The sequence below is a fragment of the Branchiostoma lanceolatum genome, chromosome 3, assembly GCF_035083965.1.
Source record: "Branchiostoma lanceolatum isolate klBraLanc5 chromosome 3, klBraLanc5.hap2, whole genome shotgun sequence".
NCBI classification, from domain to species: domain Eukaryota; kingdom Metazoa; phylum Chordata; class Leptocardii; order Amphioxiformes; family Branchiostomatidae; genus Branchiostoma; species Branchiostoma lanceolatum.
Genome location: NC_089724.1, coordinates 11,796,559 through 11,813,873, shown reverse-complemented (window position 1 = coordinate 11,813,873; position 17,315 = coordinate 11,796,559). Strand labels below are relative to the sequence as shown.

At 43.8% G+C, this 17,315-nt stretch overlaps 2 protein-coding genes across 3 annotated transcripts; both read right to left on the bottom strand.

Annotated features, from left to right (window-relative positions):
• Window positions 1–102: 102 nt before the first annotated feature.
• Window positions 103–8,566, bottom strand: LOC136430285 (estradiol 17-beta-dehydrogenase 2-like). Its single transcript, XM_066420760.1, has 9 exons — window positions 8,176–8,566; window positions 7,683–7,898; window positions 6,872–7,054; window positions 6,504–6,641; window positions 5,143–5,301; window positions 3,186–4,813; window positions 2,715–2,769; window positions 1,218–1,313; window positions 103–472 (listed from the first exon to the last, which is right to left on the bottom strand). The coding sequence occupies exons 1-6, from the start codon at window positions 8,432–8,434 to the stop codon at window positions 4,638–4,640; spliced, it is 1,131 nt and encodes a 376-aa protein (XP_066276857.1). The 5' UTR covers window positions 8,435–8,566; the 3' UTR covers window positions 103–472; window positions 1,218–1,313; window positions 2,715–2,769; window positions 3,186–4,637.
• A 1,663-nt stretch (window positions 8,567–10,229) lies between these two features.
• LOC136430283 (transcription factor Spi-B-like) lies at window positions 10,230–16,508 on the bottom strand. Of its 2 annotated transcripts, none has more exons than XM_066420757.1 (8): window positions 16,377–16,508; window positions 14,247–14,374; window positions 13,384–13,537; window positions 12,666–12,805; window positions 11,965–12,108; window positions 11,628–11,715; window positions 11,221–11,348; window positions 10,230–11,050 (listed from the first exon to the last, which is right to left on the bottom strand). In XM_066420757.1, the coding sequence occupies exons 2-8, from the start codon at window positions 14,301–14,303 to the stop codon at window positions 10,880–10,882; spliced, it is 882 nt and encodes a 293-aa protein (XP_066276854.1). In that variant the 5' UTR covers window positions 14,304–14,374; window positions 16,377–16,508; the 3' UTR covers window positions 10,230–10,879. The 2 variants fall into 2 exon arrangements, with proteins under 2 accessions (XP_066276854.1, XP_066276853.1); XM_066420756.1 differs by lacking the exon at window positions 16,377–16,508 and adding an exon at window positions 14,697–14,799.
• Window positions 16,509–17,315: the final 807 nt, after the last annotated feature.

Here is a 17,315-nt window from a genome sequence, read left to right as displayed (position 1 = left end):
CCTTTCAATGCTTTCCTTCCAAACCTGTTACACATGTACATACTACAGAGTAACATAGATCTATGCTAAGGCGCACAGTGGCGATGGAAACAAGGATGCAGATTCACTTTAAATGACACATTTTATTTATGACTCATTCTGAAAGGTCTGTCATCAATCAATGGTCTGTTAAACACAACCTTCAGAACAAAGTATACACACAGAGTTGTAGTACATTTTGTATGTTAAGGAGATGAAAATTCAATAACTATAGAGTTCTTCTCAGGGAAGTACTATGGAACCATTCAGGTGATTGAACATTTTTATATCAGGAACAAATTTTCAGTCTTGTTCTTTCAAGTTAGACCCAGCTTCTTTTGAAGTACACTCTCTGCAAATAGTTAAATCTCTAACGGAATCTTCTTCACCATGGGGTTCTGGAAAGCTGCAAGAAGTCGGCTGCACTACTTCAAGATGGTGTCTTCATTAGCAGCTGTGGGGAAAAATTCAAGTTGATCAGTTCAACAGTTGCCATGAAAAATGTATATCATAAATAGTCAAACTCACTCACTCAAAGCCACAGAATTTTGTCCCTGTATGCCACAACTGCTAGGGTAAAAGTGACATTGGCAATCTGCTAAGTTGGAAAATTAGCTTTGGTCGTCCAAGACTAAATTTCCAAATAAATACAAAACGTACATGTATCATATCATAGTTATTGGATAAGAGGCCTATGAGATCCGTTTCTTAAGCTAGTGTGGCGTCTGTGTAGGTGTGGCGTCTGTGTAGCACAGTGGCAGAGCATCCGGCTATGAACCAATAAGACCCAGGTTCAATCCCCAGTGGAGTACCCAGACATGTCCGGACATGCACCCAGACGTTGTGCCCTTGGGAAAGGCACTTAACACACATTTCCCATGTCCTAAGCCCAGCAGTAGGGTTTGGGTTGGCGTTAGGAAGGGCATCCAGCCGTAAAAACTCTTGCTACAAAAAAGGACTTGCACTTGATGAGGAGTTCTGGGGCTTCCCAATCCATGTGCAAGCACGTCTAACCCCCAGATGATGGGGAACAAAAGACGTTAAATTGGAGAGAGAGAGAGAGAGAGAGAGAGTGTCCAGAGTTTATATAAATACAGTGTACATTCGTAACATGCTAAAAAAATCCTGTTCATAATCCATAGGTCCCTATCATGTAAAACCTACTGTCAAACAGTACCAAGAAATGTTGCCCAGCTTACCTGCCAGCTCCTTGGCAATCCTCTCGCGTTCCTCTCTCTCCTTTTTCTGCTTCTCTTCAATTTTGCGGACCTCCGCCTCTGAGACTGTTAGTCTGGCTGCAAATCAAAAGAGAAATACACTCATCCTTCTCCCGAATGAGTTTGAATGTTCAAGAACTTAAAAATGACCACACACATCATGTACGTATTGCCAAGGAGGTTAAATATACAAGGAGAACGGACGGGATTAACACCCCGCTGTGCGCTATTGTACTGACCCGCCAAACCCCGGGGCTATCTATTGTTTCCGCCCTCCGGCGGCACTCCTTTGTTCTGGCAAGTGCCCCTCAGGCATTGGCGGCAAAACCATTCAAATTCTATGCTAATGAGCCCGATCGTGACGTCATGCCCTCCGATGCTGGCCCGAGCGACTAGCAAGAAGCCAGCAGTTTCCGAGGATTACCTTATTTGGGAAGCGAATGTGACTTGCGCAGACGGCATTATTGCCGAGAGTGGACTTAGGCGGCCATTTTGATATGTGGTTCATCGCCGTGCGACGAAGATGGGTGTGTTTACAGGCTTTTTTGTAGCTGTGCATGGAATGTTTTGGCTCAAAAATATGAAGAATATTCTGTGTTAGATGCCTTTATAAAAATATTATAACAGTTTCCCCACCAAAACCGAAGGTTTTCTAGGATAGTTCATAACTTTGGTGTTCCATTGTAATATTTTTTGTTGTTCGACTCCGTCAAGTTTTCTTCGACTCTTCGCAAGACTTTTGCATTATTTTTGTGTAAGTCTGGTCTCTGTGGATTTCATTTGTAGTCATAGGCATGGTTTGGAGCAAAGTATTAGCCACAGGGAATTGTATACAAGGCATTATGATCGTTATGTCACCCCGGAATGTGCACAAACATTGAATCAAACCAATGTGGTTAAATAAAGATAATCGCCACACTTTCCAGTTTTACTTATACTTATTTATTTGATCATATAGACAACCTCGACTTGACCTAACCATGTTTATATGTCTATCCGTCCTACGTTCTTGTATGTTTACCCGTATACTGCACACGTATTTGACCGCTGGCGGCAACGGGGTTTGTATTTGCCTGCTCTGTCGGATTGTCGCTATCGCTACACGGTTCTTCGTGCCCTATTTCGCTAAAATTGTCCTCAAAATCGCTGGATTTCAAAGTCACTCCACTCAAAATCGTCATCTCCTGGGAGGGTCATCTTGTGAAAACAGACTGTGAACAAAGACCCAAGCCAGGGCGGGTGATGCAAATTGGGGGTAATTAGCACCTTGACGCGAAGTTGTTGAAACGCACTCTCCTGAAAGAAGGCAAATTGTGTCCTTTCTCCTTGTATATTTAACCTCCTTGGTATTGCTTACTCAACTTTGTACTAGTAGCCTCCTAATATGGTACTACAACAAGGTATCTGGATTTCGACATTGAGCTACACTACAAATGACAATAAACATGGATATAGTTTAATTTATGACATTGAACATACCATTTTTCCTGGATCCATATGCGATGCCCACAAAGAGAGCAGCATAGCGAGAGAACTGAAATACACAACATATTCTGTAAACTTAGTACAAGTACACATGACTACGGTCAGGTAGGATGACACACAGTACATCACTACATGACACTAAAATTATCTTTTGAACTTTCGTTCTCCTTTTCAACATGTCAAAGTGAAGTAGCATCTACGTATAATATTTGATAATGTAGAATAGTACAACAGGACGAACATACTGTCAGAGACACTCCATGGCATTAATTTTCTCAGGACCAAATCTCATGACCTTCATGCATGCGCCGCCCAGTGCTGATGTTAAATCGGACTTACAGTCGAAAGGGGACAGGATAAACCATAGAGTACACCCACAACACATTCTATAGAATATATGGCATAGTTCGGTTGTAAAATACTACCGAGTGCGGGCATATAAATGCAGGAAAGGACAAATTTTACCTTGATAAGAGGTGAAACTGCAACCGGCGGCGCCATTTTGGTTCAGGGACAGCTACAGCGAGAAAGACCCGGATGTTGTTTGTTGCAACGCCACCATGCGTCAAGTAATCATACTGCAGCTAATGGTAAGTTGTACATGGGTACAATCGTTGAACATTGGCACAATCTCCAACAGTGTCCATTTATTTACCGAACAAAAGAAAAAAAGAAATTGCCCTAAATTCCTTTGTCAGGTAACTTAATCCCATTTGACTATCAAATATTTCCTCCTTTTGATAAACCAAAGCAACTCACCCAATGCATTATCCCTTGTACCCGGAAAGGCTTTAATCGCCTGGTATCCAAACCTATCATAGCTGCAGCCTCTTTCATCCTCTGTACAAATAGGACAGGGCCTGGTAGAGAAGGAAAGCTCGACAGCTATAATAGGTTTAGATACCAGGCTAGGAGAGGTTGAGCTGAGTACAAAACATGCAGTAAATTTGTAAATTTATTTCATCGAGTACCTCTAACGATGATGAACTGGTGTCATAACATAACAGGTTAAGTAAGAAAAGAAAGAGAAATATTCCTGATCATGTTCTTCTGTTATTCATTTTACTTTATTAAAAAATAAAAGTTTTGGGGTATATATTTACCAACATATAGATCATTTCAAAAGGATGTATTGATAATACAAATGTACATGTACATAGTTGATGAGAAAATAATTAGTTACATGTATTAGCAAAGGTAAATGGAACTCACTTGTTTTAGCAATAGATAAATAAATATTGAAAATTCCATTAACAAACTCAGATACTGTATACACATACAAATTACAAATGTATTACAACTTACTGTCAGCACTTTATACACCTAAATTTGTTATAAATGTACTGAAACTATCAACAAATGAGCACAAGTCTCAAATCATTCCTGAGAAAAACATTTTTTCTTCTCACTCTTGCATTAGATCTGGCATCTTTATAGAAAGTTGTCATAAGATTGTCATAAAAGTTGTCAAAGATGTCATCAAGTTTGCATGTAATACTGTTCCATCTATGGCATATTGTAGACCAAAACACAATTTCCAGTACTGTATTTCTGAGTTGGTCAACCCTGGCAGACTAAACATTGATCAAATTGCCAGGGATCCCGGGGTAACAAGGCATGGACTTTATGGAAGATAGGAACTCTTCAAGAGGAAGAGTTGACTCAGACCAGGCAAGCTGCCCAAAATGATGATGGCATATTGTTCATTCACTATAAATATAGTAGAATTCACCATTCCAGTTTTCTAGTTACTTGGAATAAAGTATGTAAGATTACTAGTCATTATTCTACAACCATACTAGCACAACTGATACATTGCATTGAATATCAGCACAGTAACAGTGACAACACCTCTGGTTTACTACACATAGATTCTATAGATATTGCTAAATAACAATGCTAGCCCCATGTGCACTGTTATCTCTCTCTGAGCCCTGTTGGTGTGACATCTATCTGGAGCATCAGAAGTGGTAATATCATGTCCAGGATGCTGGTTGGTAGAAGGTTGGATAACCAGACTAGTGACCTGGTGCCACGCCCACATGGGTACCAGGCCCTGGGACCTCTGGATGTCAGTGCATCTGTCATCACTCCTGCAGGGAAGTACACAATATCTGTACATTTACAATTCAAGGACATGTGGAAACAAAAAATAGGGTTTTATATTCAAGGCTATGAATTACAAACTACAAAAGCCTGGGTTTCAAATATCAAACATACTTCATTGTATGATCAAGAGCAATTTGCAAAACCCCAGTAGTCAGAACATTGCTACATGTATCTTTACACACCTGAGACAAACAGTTTAAGTATCACATGTAAACATTGTAAATAATGTGTCTTCTGAACACTGTTGCTCAGCTGTGATGAATATCTACACTTTTAACAATGCTGTCATAGTGCTGTCTAGTCTGAAACATACCTATAACTTGGCCAAGGTCCTCGTTTAGAGACTCTTCGTTCAGTAAGTTATGTTTGAAAGCATCCAGGTAGTCCAGACCATAGGTGTCCAACGTGTCCTTGTCCAGCGCCTGTCTGATTTGGTTATAGTTCGTGAGCATGGACTCTGAACTTTGCCATCCTAGAAATTAGAATAACACATCAGTTAATAATCCATCCAGTGTTGTTTTAGAGAACCAGGACAGAAAGATATGGACCTATGGCTTACCATGTAGCCCCTCTTAAAGACCATGGTTGCACTATAAAAACACCCAATAAATGGAGCTACCGTAAAGCCTAGGTTACATACAGCCGAACATGGCCTCCCGACTCTCCCCCGACCATGGTTGGAGTGATTCGGGAGTGATTTGGGAGCTAGCTCGGTTGGCGTTCGGCCGAGTCGGCTGGCGTTCGGCTGAGTCGGCTGGTGTTCGGCTGCACCAGCCGAATGTTTTGAAAATTTCAAAACATTCGGCTCTGGACGGAGGGTCTGAAATGGGTCTGCTGGTGTTCGGCTCGTGTTCGGCGCGGTCGGCTAGTGCTCGGCTGGTATTCGGGATTGAGTCAGTAGTAAAATTAGAACCTTAACCACGCCAGAAACACTACTGACTTACTCCCAACTAGTTGCCAACCTACCCATAACTCACCCCAAGGCCGTAGACAAAACTCTGCTAACTAATTCTCAACCAAGTGACTACTATCGGAACGTGGGCGAATCACCCCCGACCTTCACACGACCAAAAACAAAGAAGAACACTAAAAGCAGTATTAAAGCTAGCCATGATCCGAATTCGATCTTTCGGTGATGTTAACAACATAATAGAATGGATTATTTTAATTAAAACCGAAAATGACCCCTCTTTTGAAAGTCGCTGAATATGTCCATTTAAATTCGTGAGAGGGTCTGCAATCGGTCGGGGTTTAGTCAGGAGAGATTCGGCAGTCTGCGGCTAGAGGTCGGGATGGTTGGGAGTAAGCTAGAAAGCATACGGGGCCCATTCGGGAGTAATTCGTGTACTGGTTAGGAGATGATCGGCGCATCTTCGGCGCATGTTCGGCGCCAAAGATAGGTGTGGCCCAAAAACTGGTCAGAATGCTCCCGAACTACCGCCGACCTGAGTCGGCTAGCGTTCGGGAGGCATGTTCGGCTATGTGTAACCTAGGCTTAAACGGTCACAGCTCAGTCTGACCTGGCAGCCGTGCTGTACACATGGAGGGAGGCTTGGCTTAGAAAATATGCCACTCTTCAAGACACTTTACTATGTGGAGATCACAGATAAGACATGGAGATTTGGCTGAACGAGAAAAACACAGCCCTACCAGTAGCATAGTTCAAACTCCCACCTGTCTTAAAGGCAAACGGCTGCACGATGGACACCTGCACTCCCCATTTCTTCAGCTCCTGTCGCAGGATGTGGGATGCTGCCTCCACCCCGGCCTTAGCTGCTCCTTCTGCACACATAAACATCAGCGGAACACTTCCTGCAGACAAGCAGTACGCAAAATAACCTCAATCACTACAAGCTCTACAATCGCAGAGGACAGGCCTCTGTACCGGAATATCATTTACACCAAAAAACCAAATTACTTTATATATCATGCCAGCCAATACTGTACCATATTGAACTATGCTGTACTGTGTTGAATTACACTGTTATGATTTTTACCGTCATGTCATGATATACATACTACCAGTACTCAAAATGTTGCACCTGCGATACTGGACATGTTGATGACCCTGCCCTTCCCTTTCCTCAGTAGGGGGAGGAAAGTCTTGGTCATCCGTAACATCCCGACCAGGTTCACATCGATGCTGCGCTGAACCATGGAGAAGGGCAGGAGGTCCAGCTCACCAAAGTACACCAGGCCAGCATTGTTCACCAAACCCCACAAACCTGAAACAGACATTGCATTACATTTAAACCATTTTAAGATAACACATGCTTCACCTCAATTGAGGATGCCTGCCTTTACTTTACCTTTAAGATAACACATGTACTACATGTATGTGGCAAGAGGTATGTAACAGGTTAACAAGGTCATTGTGAGCAACCAACTACAAAACAAGGACAAGAACACAGTAGCTTCTTACAGCTGGGTGAAACTACACTCCTAGCCAACCCACTGATGGAGAGTGGTTGTGGAACTTGACTAGCCTGGTATCCAAACACAAGCTTTCCTACTAAGGGAAGGAAGGAAGGAAGGAAGGAAGGAAGGAAGGAAGGAAGGAAGGAAGGAAGGAAGGAAGGAAGGAAGGAAGGAAGGAAGGAAGGAAGGAAGGAAGGAAGGAAGGAAGGAAGGAAGCAGATAAGAAACTACCATGCCCACTACTAGCACCAAACTAGGCACAGCCTCATTGCTCGAAAGGGTACCTACTGGCTGAACTTCAAGGTGAATATTTAAGGTGAATATTTCATAGCTGCCTAGTCTCTTCGTCCTCCTGTGCAAATATTTGCGGAAGAGGATGAAGAAAGGATAAAGAGACTCAGTATTTCTGAATTATAGGACTTCACCATAACCAACCTCTGTGAGGTCCCAGGTACTCCTGTACCACCTGTCTGGCCTGATCCACCTGCTGGGCATCTGTCACATCCAGCTGGAGAATTTTCAGCTGGGCAGAGCAGCTGCTTGCGAGGCTGGTGGCTCCCTCCCCGTCACCATGGAGACAGCCAGCAAACACCACACAGCCCAGGCTGTCCAGGTGCTGGGCTAGGGCATGGCCAAATCCACTGTCACATCCTGGATGAGATAGCAGGCATAGTTTGGGATAAATTATCATTTCTCTCAAGCAACTTGCAAGTTATCATTTCTAACAAGCAACCAACAATGGACAAAAACTTGAGTATTGCTGTGTTTACAAAGTAGAATGAATACAGTATAGGCATGGCTGTGAGGGTTTTGTTAAGGCGTTACAACTTTCATTATCTATGCTTGTCCAAACAAATGACAGACTGACTAAAATTTATGCATGAACATGTACGGCACTCCCGGCCCCTCCCCTCTGGTGTACTGTTACCTGTTATGAGCACGACCCTGTCCTTAATCGTCACCTCCCCAGCAGGTAGGAGCAGGTACATGACTACACAGGCCAGTCCGTACAGCAGTAGTCCTCCCACCTCGCCAACCACATAGTGACAAAATGGCTCGCCAAGAAACAGCACCAGCAAACTCAGCGCCGAACGGAACTCGAAATTCATGCCATCATTCACGTAGCGGAAAAACACCGAGACGCCGAAACATAGGGCTACTGTTGAGTACAGTAACTGATAAATCATGGCGCCAAGTTTTGAGCTACAGTTTACTCGACGTATGGAATAATCAAAGGAAGTGTCTCAAAATCGAAGAATTTTACACCAGTGTCCGCCATTTTGAGTTTCCCTCGAAATAATGTTAGGTCATCTGAGGTCAATCTTACGGTCCAGGTGTAGTCGCGCTCCTAGCGATGTTACCAATAATCACAGGCCAGGGTCAATCGAGCCGTGACTTCCTAACTGCTTTACCAGTATGATATAACTTTGTTGCGTTTAGATGTAATGTCAAAGTTAAAGCATATGTGAGTCTTCAAACAATCAAGATTTTGAATTAATTGAAGCTATAACGTAAGATATGCGTCTATGTCGACTTTCATAAACAATCCAATATTGACACAACAAAAGTACAGCGGCTTTCGTAAGGTCTTCTACAACTATACATGTAAACAAACAATGGGATACAAAAGTAACATTACAAGTATATGACTAATTCAAGATGTCAGTTTAACCTATCACTTACACCACTAGCTCTAAGAGCTAAACATTCTTTGATATATATGTACACAGTATGGGTTGTCTCCTTCTAGCATGTAATGTTAGTTGAATTTATCTATAGGATATGGAATATATCAAATTCTGTTGGGCAAGCAGAAAGAAGGTTGAACAGCTTTGAGCGTTTAACATGATATCGTGAACAATCCATGATAAAGTGTCGTCACAGTCATCTTCAATCTCATTTGGACAGAATGGACAAAACCTCTGGTCACAGGGAATTTTCATACTTGTGCGTTTTAGACCACCTGCTGTGAACGCGCCATATTAAGATGATTTAGCACAAAACTGTGACGTTAGACGTCATAATTTATCTGTGCCACGGTATATTTTGATGTATATAGTCCAGAAATGTGCCTACCAGCTTTTGACTCAGTCACCGCTAACGGATTTGGGAGTGAACATGTACATGTATGCAAAGCACAGCAGTGACCTCTTTATCTTTATCGTGACACATATGAATCACGTCGACATGGACGATATGTATGCTATACGGTCGACCGGGGCGGCTATTCCATCTCTAGTCTTGCAGAGTTTGCCACATGTAGTGTAGGTAAAGGCTGTAGTTTGGCATGGGGTGTGTCTCTTTTGCCTTCTAGCAACGTACATGTATTGGGACGAAAAAAGATTACAGAACCAACGATATGTACTTCCCCTTTGCAGCACCTCATGACATACATCTATGCAGGGAATAAGCTGAAGCTTAATGACAAGCCTTCAAGGAAACAAGGAAGTCTTCCTCTAAACTTTATGTGACCTAGGAAAGACGGAAGACTTCCCTACAAATCTGATAAAAGGTTGGTTTTATAAGATAACACTTCTGTTCTGACTGACGGCTTAAGGCTTAAAACAGAACACTCACACCCAGGGGCTGATCTGGGGTTCTCCCCTGCACAGCACCCAACATCCAGGAGTAGCTGTGCACGTGAGCTGCGCCAAGTTCTGCCCATGCCATCATGTCATGTTGTGTCGGGACGAGATTCGGAACACGGACGACTTTTCGAACAACCCGGGAGGCGTTAGTTTTCAAAATTCATACGCGACGGCTTTTTGATATTATAAGTTCTACGGGCAACTGAACCATAGATCTATAGTGCACATGCGTCTTTCTGCTCATGTCATCTCAGGTTTTCTACCGTGGCTAAATAGGGGACAATCCATCCATACCGACTATAAACCAATTTATATAGACTTTCAATAAACATTATCAAGAAATCCTCAGCTATTGCTTCGCACGTTGATTCAGGCATGACCATTACTCAAACAATGTCACTCTTCACCAATTTTATTTGAAAAAGAAAATACAGTACAAGAAGAAAATAAAAAATGCGTATCCGCACTATACAGTCGTGACTTTGTCTTTGACTACAAAGTAAATATACCGATAAGAAAGGCAGAAATTAACCATGCCAGCAAGGTCTTTTTTCACCATATCATTTCTAACAGTACCAGTACACACACAGAGCCTGCTCACGGTCTACTGACGGTTTCCCAAAACTTCTAACCCTATACAATACATATCCTTTACGAATATTCTTTTCACTGTGACTTTCACATACACGAATATGCGCCAATGGCGGTACTAGACGGGTCTTCCTCACAAGAGAGTTTCATCTCCACTTATGGAGATGAGTCATCAGCCTCAAGTCTCAAATCTCAAGTTCGATCATTGGTACGAAATATATCCTTCAGACGTCATGGCGCAGGCAAAACAACTTCACTGGCACCTTAAAACTACACTTAGCCATCAGAGAGTTTTGAATATGATAGAGAACATCCTTTAGGAATTAACATGAAGGTAGCAAACATATATGCAAGTTCAAATTTCTCCCAGAACGAAAAAAAAACTAGGACTGACGTTCTATATACACTTGGCGTACACAAAATATCTATCTGATCAACCTCCGAAGTCCCCCTCTAAGCCCTAGCCAGACGTGTGTCGGTGAGGAACTGGTACTGGAGTTTCCTCTTGACCTTGACCAGGTGCCTTTTCTGGTTGGAGTAGTTCCGCAGAGACCGCGCCATCTTCTGATACGTCATCACGCAGCGGTTCCCCTTCTTCTCACCCCACATCTTGGCAATCTCCTCCTGGTGAGAACCAAGAAAACTTCGATAGTTCATGACTTGGAGTCCAGACATTTGTTACTTAAATTGACATTTGACAATAAGTCATGTCAGAGTGGATCAAACATGGCTAGCTCTGATGTGGTAATACTTTGATAGAGGGTTATACAATAAGTCCAGAAAGTCAGACTGACCTTGTGTTCGGAGGAGAATTTGAACATGCCCTTGCTCTGGTTGGTCCAGTAGATGTGTTTGCCGTACCGCGGGTCCATCAACATCTCGTACAGGAACTTCCACAGGATCGGCTGGCCGTGTCTTCTCTCTGGGGAGGAAACGATACCGTACATTTGTCAGTCCACATCGCAACTTTTATTTCAATTTCCAGGGGAGACGAGACGAGAAAAGTGGGCAAGCGAATGTTCATCAAGTCAATGTCTTAGTGTATATTTGTTCTGTGTATTTTCTATGTGATTTGTCCTCGTTGTTGTCTGTTGGTATGTACCCATCATGTAGCGCCACTTCCGGAGAGCATAAGACACAGAAAATTTGTGTGCGTTCGGCCCCATTCTTGCAGACTATCCCATCTGTAGCAGACACTTACTTGAGGATGAGGTGGGGGCTCTGGCGATGAAGCCGCTCGGGTTGTACCTGCAGGACCATTTAGGGGAGGGGGCTTCGTCTTCTGCCTCCTGAAATGACGATTGGTAAGGAAACAGACCTATTAACTAAATAACCGACAAACTAGCCGACTTTGAAGAATGAATCACGAACAATGACATCATAATATATCTATTCACTAATTCAGTAATCTATCGATCAGTTCGCAAATCAAACTTATAAATTCTGTTCCTGAGATGACAACCTAATAAAAAAAGTCACGAGACAAAATGAATAAGGTGGGCAAATTTTTCATGGTCGACATATGAACACTGACGAACCTCTTCGTCGTCGGAGATCTCCAGGGGCACGTAGTCCTCGTCTTCGTCGGAGCTGGTGGAGCTGCCGCGGGAGGACGTGGGGGACTCGCTGCCGCTGCCGGTCATGCCGTCACTGTCGTATCCGTCCGGTCGGTAACCTCGGCACTAGAGAACACAACTGTCGTTAACGGGCTGTTTCGGTAGCAAAAGGGACAGTGACAAGAATACTACTTCGAATCATTCTATTAGTACCTTTAACATTGGCCACGGGGAAGTAAGGTGGGGAAGTTTCCGTGCGGTACAATGCATGTCTATCAATAGAATCCCCCCTCCCAAAATAAAAACTTTGAGGGGAGGTCAAGGAAAAGACAGAGTCCGTTTTTTATAAATCAGCTTAAAAATATCGACATGAACGATGGGGAAAGACCCGAAGGAAAGACCAAAGTGGGAAGGGAATCAAGGACGTAGTTAACTGTGGGAAGAATGGGAAAAAGAAACCGGGGAAGAAGGAAGCAGTGACGGTAGCATGAAGAAACGGGAAGAGTTTTGTGAGTTCAGAAGGCGAAAGGGAACTAGATCTACGTCGTGTGAAAACTTCCGGCACACAAAGTCCACTTTCTGTATGTAATGACGTTGTCAGTACAAGTCATCAAACTCTACTTGAAGACATTTTTACAACAACGTGCACGGAAATATCCCCAGAATCTTTTTTAAAGACTTACCTGTGCTGAAAAAACGTTGTTTGTGGGAATGCAGAAGTCCTGGTCCGATCTGTAGCCGTCGGGACTGTAGACTGGTCTGAACTGGGGAGGTTCCGCTTTGCTAGCACACCCCCACATGGGATTGCTGTCAGCTGACAAAACTGTTTGTGACAGGAACAAAAGTGTTGTTATTAGTTTCGCCAGCAGTGTCGTCATGTTTGTTCTGCTTTGTTCAAGTATCCTTACTTCATGACATCGTGACCCAGCAGAAGCATGTGACCCGCCCACGGGCACCCACGTACATACCTGTACGGTGGTCTAATGTATGTAATATCTTTAAGTGATCTATAGAGAGGAATACGACGGAGTATGGGTAGGCGTGGCAACTGCTTAAGGTAGAGTGAAAGACTTTCGGTTTTCACTCAAAAGATTCGTAATTCAAATAGCATGCGAGGGCCCCGCTGACAATACTGTGGCTCTTCGACAAGTGGTGAATTGGAAGTAATATAACGTTGGCCACTGTGGTGCACGCGCGTTTTCTACCCAAAACATGAGAGAAAATTAATGAAGCTCAACAAACATGTACTATCTTCATTTGATTCGACCTACACAAACTTTTGAAAACTATTCCTTGCAACCTTGGAGTGAAACCTCGGGTGGGAACATTTCTCCCTTTAAATGCTTCTCTCTCTTTCAACACTTGAGTTAGAAAGTAAGGCAGTCTAAACATTTCGCCCACCTTGCAGTTCCGTGAAGCGTTCTGTGCTGTCCTGCTCTGATGACGTATCCACCTCCTCCTCGGTGTAAGGGAACGTGAAGCCGTCCTGTTGCATCATGGGACTCAGATCGTGGATGATCTCAGACACAATAGTACTTACAGGCTGGTAACTGATCTGAAAACAAGAATTAAGGACTACTGTTAGATGCTTTTCTATCGTGCTCGATGTTTACATAAAACACACACACAAACAAATATGTCAGCCTCTCAAACATTGTTGGCTTGAGGAACTGAAATGAGGAAATTCTCCTTTTCAACGGCAAATGGTTGACTGAAAAAGCGCCTCGCTTGTTTTTCAAGGTGAGACAAACCATGGAGGTTAAACCTCCTTGGACAAACAAAGAGAAGAAACGGTAAACCTTTCAGTTCGCCGTCGGTCCTTGTCTGAGAGACAGGGCAAGTTCTTAGAAACCTACCAACAATCGTCTGTAAGATGTAAGTTTCATATTCTTTGATGGTATCGAGTTTCCGGTCCGCCTGCTTTTGAATATTTACAAATGTCTGAGTCAGCCTTGAAATCAAACTTCGGAGTAAAAGGGAAAGTCGTCCTTGGCACACAGGTCGCAGTGACACATGTACACCATTCTGACCCTTCACTAGCGTCAAAACAACTACATTTGTGCCAAAATAACCAAACATGAAAAACGCACGCCCCACTTTCAGACGGCTGGTGTACCGTTGTGTCCTACATTTTGTTCGTCTTTCAACTCCCTATCATTGTTTAATGACCATCGTACTGAGCTCAGTGACGTCCAGGAGATAGAGTTTGGTCTGAAGGAGCAACGGTACGTTAGCAATTACAAACAGAACTTAGCTCAACTCACCCCGTCCTCAACTGCATACATGTCCAAGGCGGTGAGGCTGACAGGAAAACTGGCCATACCGACGGCTGAAAACTTGAGTGACAGACGGGCAGACGACAGACGGTCAAATGCAGTGGTCACGTGGTCACCTGAGATATAAAGCAAAAGTGAAAATCACGATGATGCGGTTTACCAAGACTGAGATCGGATGAACTCGTCACGCCTATCAGAGCTGACATACATAGACATCTGCAGACAAACCGCGCGCTTATCAGGCGGCTTTCAGACCGTTTGGCAGTAAGACAAGTATCGCGGCAGTGTCCGCAGCGCGCACCCATTGCTAAGCCCAGGCTTTGGTTTTTCTTTACATAATTTAGCTGGTGTCCTTTTCCGGTCGCCTTCGCCAAAACTTTCTTGTTTTAGAAAGTCTATATGATAGTGCTAAACGTGAAGAGATTGAGTCTCTCTCACCTGCGGTGGCGACACGTGAAGACTTACACCTGATCTGCCCACGTGGCAGTGGTAATGCAGAGTAGGGATAAAATTTCACTTTGGTCATCTTTGCATAATTTTGTGTTGAAATGTTTACGGCCAAATATGGTAAAAGTTTGTTGTCTGATTCACACAAAAGTATATGTATGCCCGAGCCCCGAGCCCCGCCCCCACTACGATCTCGCCTTATTTGGAAGTTACAGGGGAACCCCTAGCTCTTTCTAAAGTGACGTAGTATCGGCTTCTTGCTGGGCTCTTATTGGTCAGAATCGCCACCCGGAAGTAAGTTTAGAAAGCGTTGCTGGTTCTCCTTCGCGCGCACTCAGTTCGGTACAGGACATCTACTACTAGTACTAGCTAGTAGTTCATGCGATTTGCAATAATCAGACTTGGTCATGGGAAGGGTAGTGAACACTCTGATGTAAACTGGTATACAACACATGCGATGGAAAGTTTCACGCAAAAGAAATGCATGCATGCATGTAACCTCATCGTTTACTGCAATGTACTATGTAGCACCATTACAGATACTCAGATCGCAAACTACCTCTTGTCGGGCCAGTCACACAGCTAAACATTCAAGTCACATGAGCAAGTAAAGTCGTTCATATTTTGACCACGGAGGTTCCATTCTTCCCCGGTGTAACACAGCCCGAGGGTTGCACGCAGTCGACCAAACCCCATTATGGCAAAAGTCCCAAACTGAAAGTGGTGATGTCATGACTCATAGTCACATGCGTTTTGCATCAGTCGGAAAGCCCCGCGTCAGGGAAAAACATGCCTGGCCACGTCTCACCAACAACATTGACTACTACTAAACAGTGATCATGGGACTTTGTGATTGTTGTGGGAAAATCCAGCTAAATTTTCCTTGCGTCGGCGTCACCGCTATAGAATTTTGATGATTGAGCTAATATAATGGGTTGATGTTGATGTTGTAAAGTGTGTATTAGAGCAACAAAACTCGTGCGGTTGATAAAACGTGCCATGTTTCTGTCGTTAGAGGTCAAGATCGCAGAAATGCATAAGAGGGGTTCCAGCTCGACACGGTGTTTTGAACCGAGCGGGCGGTGTGAACGCGTGCTGCGGGGAAAGGTGCTGTCTGCCACCGCCGGACCGCTGCATAAAGTTACGATACGTGGAAAAGTTTCAGCTTGCGTTGCAAATGCATTCCTGGGAAATTGGAGCCGACTGCACTGTCGCCAACAGGCTAGTTAGCTAACATCATGATATTCCATTAAATGATTTTATCTTCCCAACTAACTGCTGAATCACTCGCTTTAAACTCACATGGGATCACATGATGTCAGACGTTAATTCGCTGGTCACGACTAGCTAGCTCTGGCTTAGGCTAGGGTGGTAAAGTTACATATGTCGCTAGAGCTTAGAGCCTGAATGGCAGAGTTAGATATGTAACGCTGCAGGTCAGTACACCGCCAGGAAACCTGTCCGCGCAGATCAGATTGGTGCCACGTTGGGTTCACTGGGCCGACCTTATTATTGCACGAAAAACAGGTTTCTAGCACCTACACCACAAACTCGGCTGTTAAATACCTGCGACTAGAAATCTATTCCGATTCTAGTATATCTATGACTCATCAGATCGATCTTATTGGGGTTATGTTTAAAGGGAAGCAGAAACGCAAGTAGTGTTCTCACCTGGCGTAGGTCTCGAGCACACCTGCCCGTTCCTTCAGTTCTGCAGGAGAGTGTGTTGTCAGCTCAGGGCCGGAGTCAGACTTATGGGTATTTTTCCACGCACGAGATGTTATTTATAAGTTTGAAATCCCCACGGATGATGTCATTCATTCTGCCTTCAGAAAGTCCCGAGTTCGCACAGGACCATGGGACTGCATAGGGAAGGCGGCAGGGGATTCCCCCACCCCTTGGCCTTGTTTTTAGACACTACATCAAGTGTTATGGCAGGGCTATTGTTCGATCGATAGTCGGCTCGGTCGTGGACCAAAATGCCCATATCAGGAAATGTCCACGGCACAAGGACTAGACTGTTGGTGCAGGTGGGATTTTACCCAAAAGTTCCACTTTTCGATTTCAGGCGGAATACTTCCTGCCCTCAGACGATAATGGTTAAGAACAGTGCTGTCGGTGTCCCTTTGTATCTATAAACCTTTTGTTTTGAACAACAACTCTTGTATATTCATTCATTACAAGTATATTGACTACCGGTAACAAGGACCTCAATGGACAATGAAGTGAGCCAAGACAAGGGGAGTTGTGGGCGTAGCCTCGGTTCCCTGAAAGCGCACTGTGAACCAGTCAAAACCAACATCTTACATTCATCTTCATTGTCTAAACATACTTCTTGTAGTCTGCGCAAATTTCACTGTCCGGGCGCTTCCAGGTGGCCCAAATCAGCGACAGGGTCGTCAGGAGCACCATTAAATCTGGTCATCATGCCATACATGGGCACGTCATACATACTTCAAATGATTGCCGCTCAAGGTACCCCTAACCCAAAACCTTAAAGGTGGATATTGTCTAAAAGGCCAGGATGACAGGGTTTGCAAGATCATATGCCAGTTGTAAGTAAGAAATCGGTACACGTTGTCCAGTCAAATTTGACATGATCACCCCGCC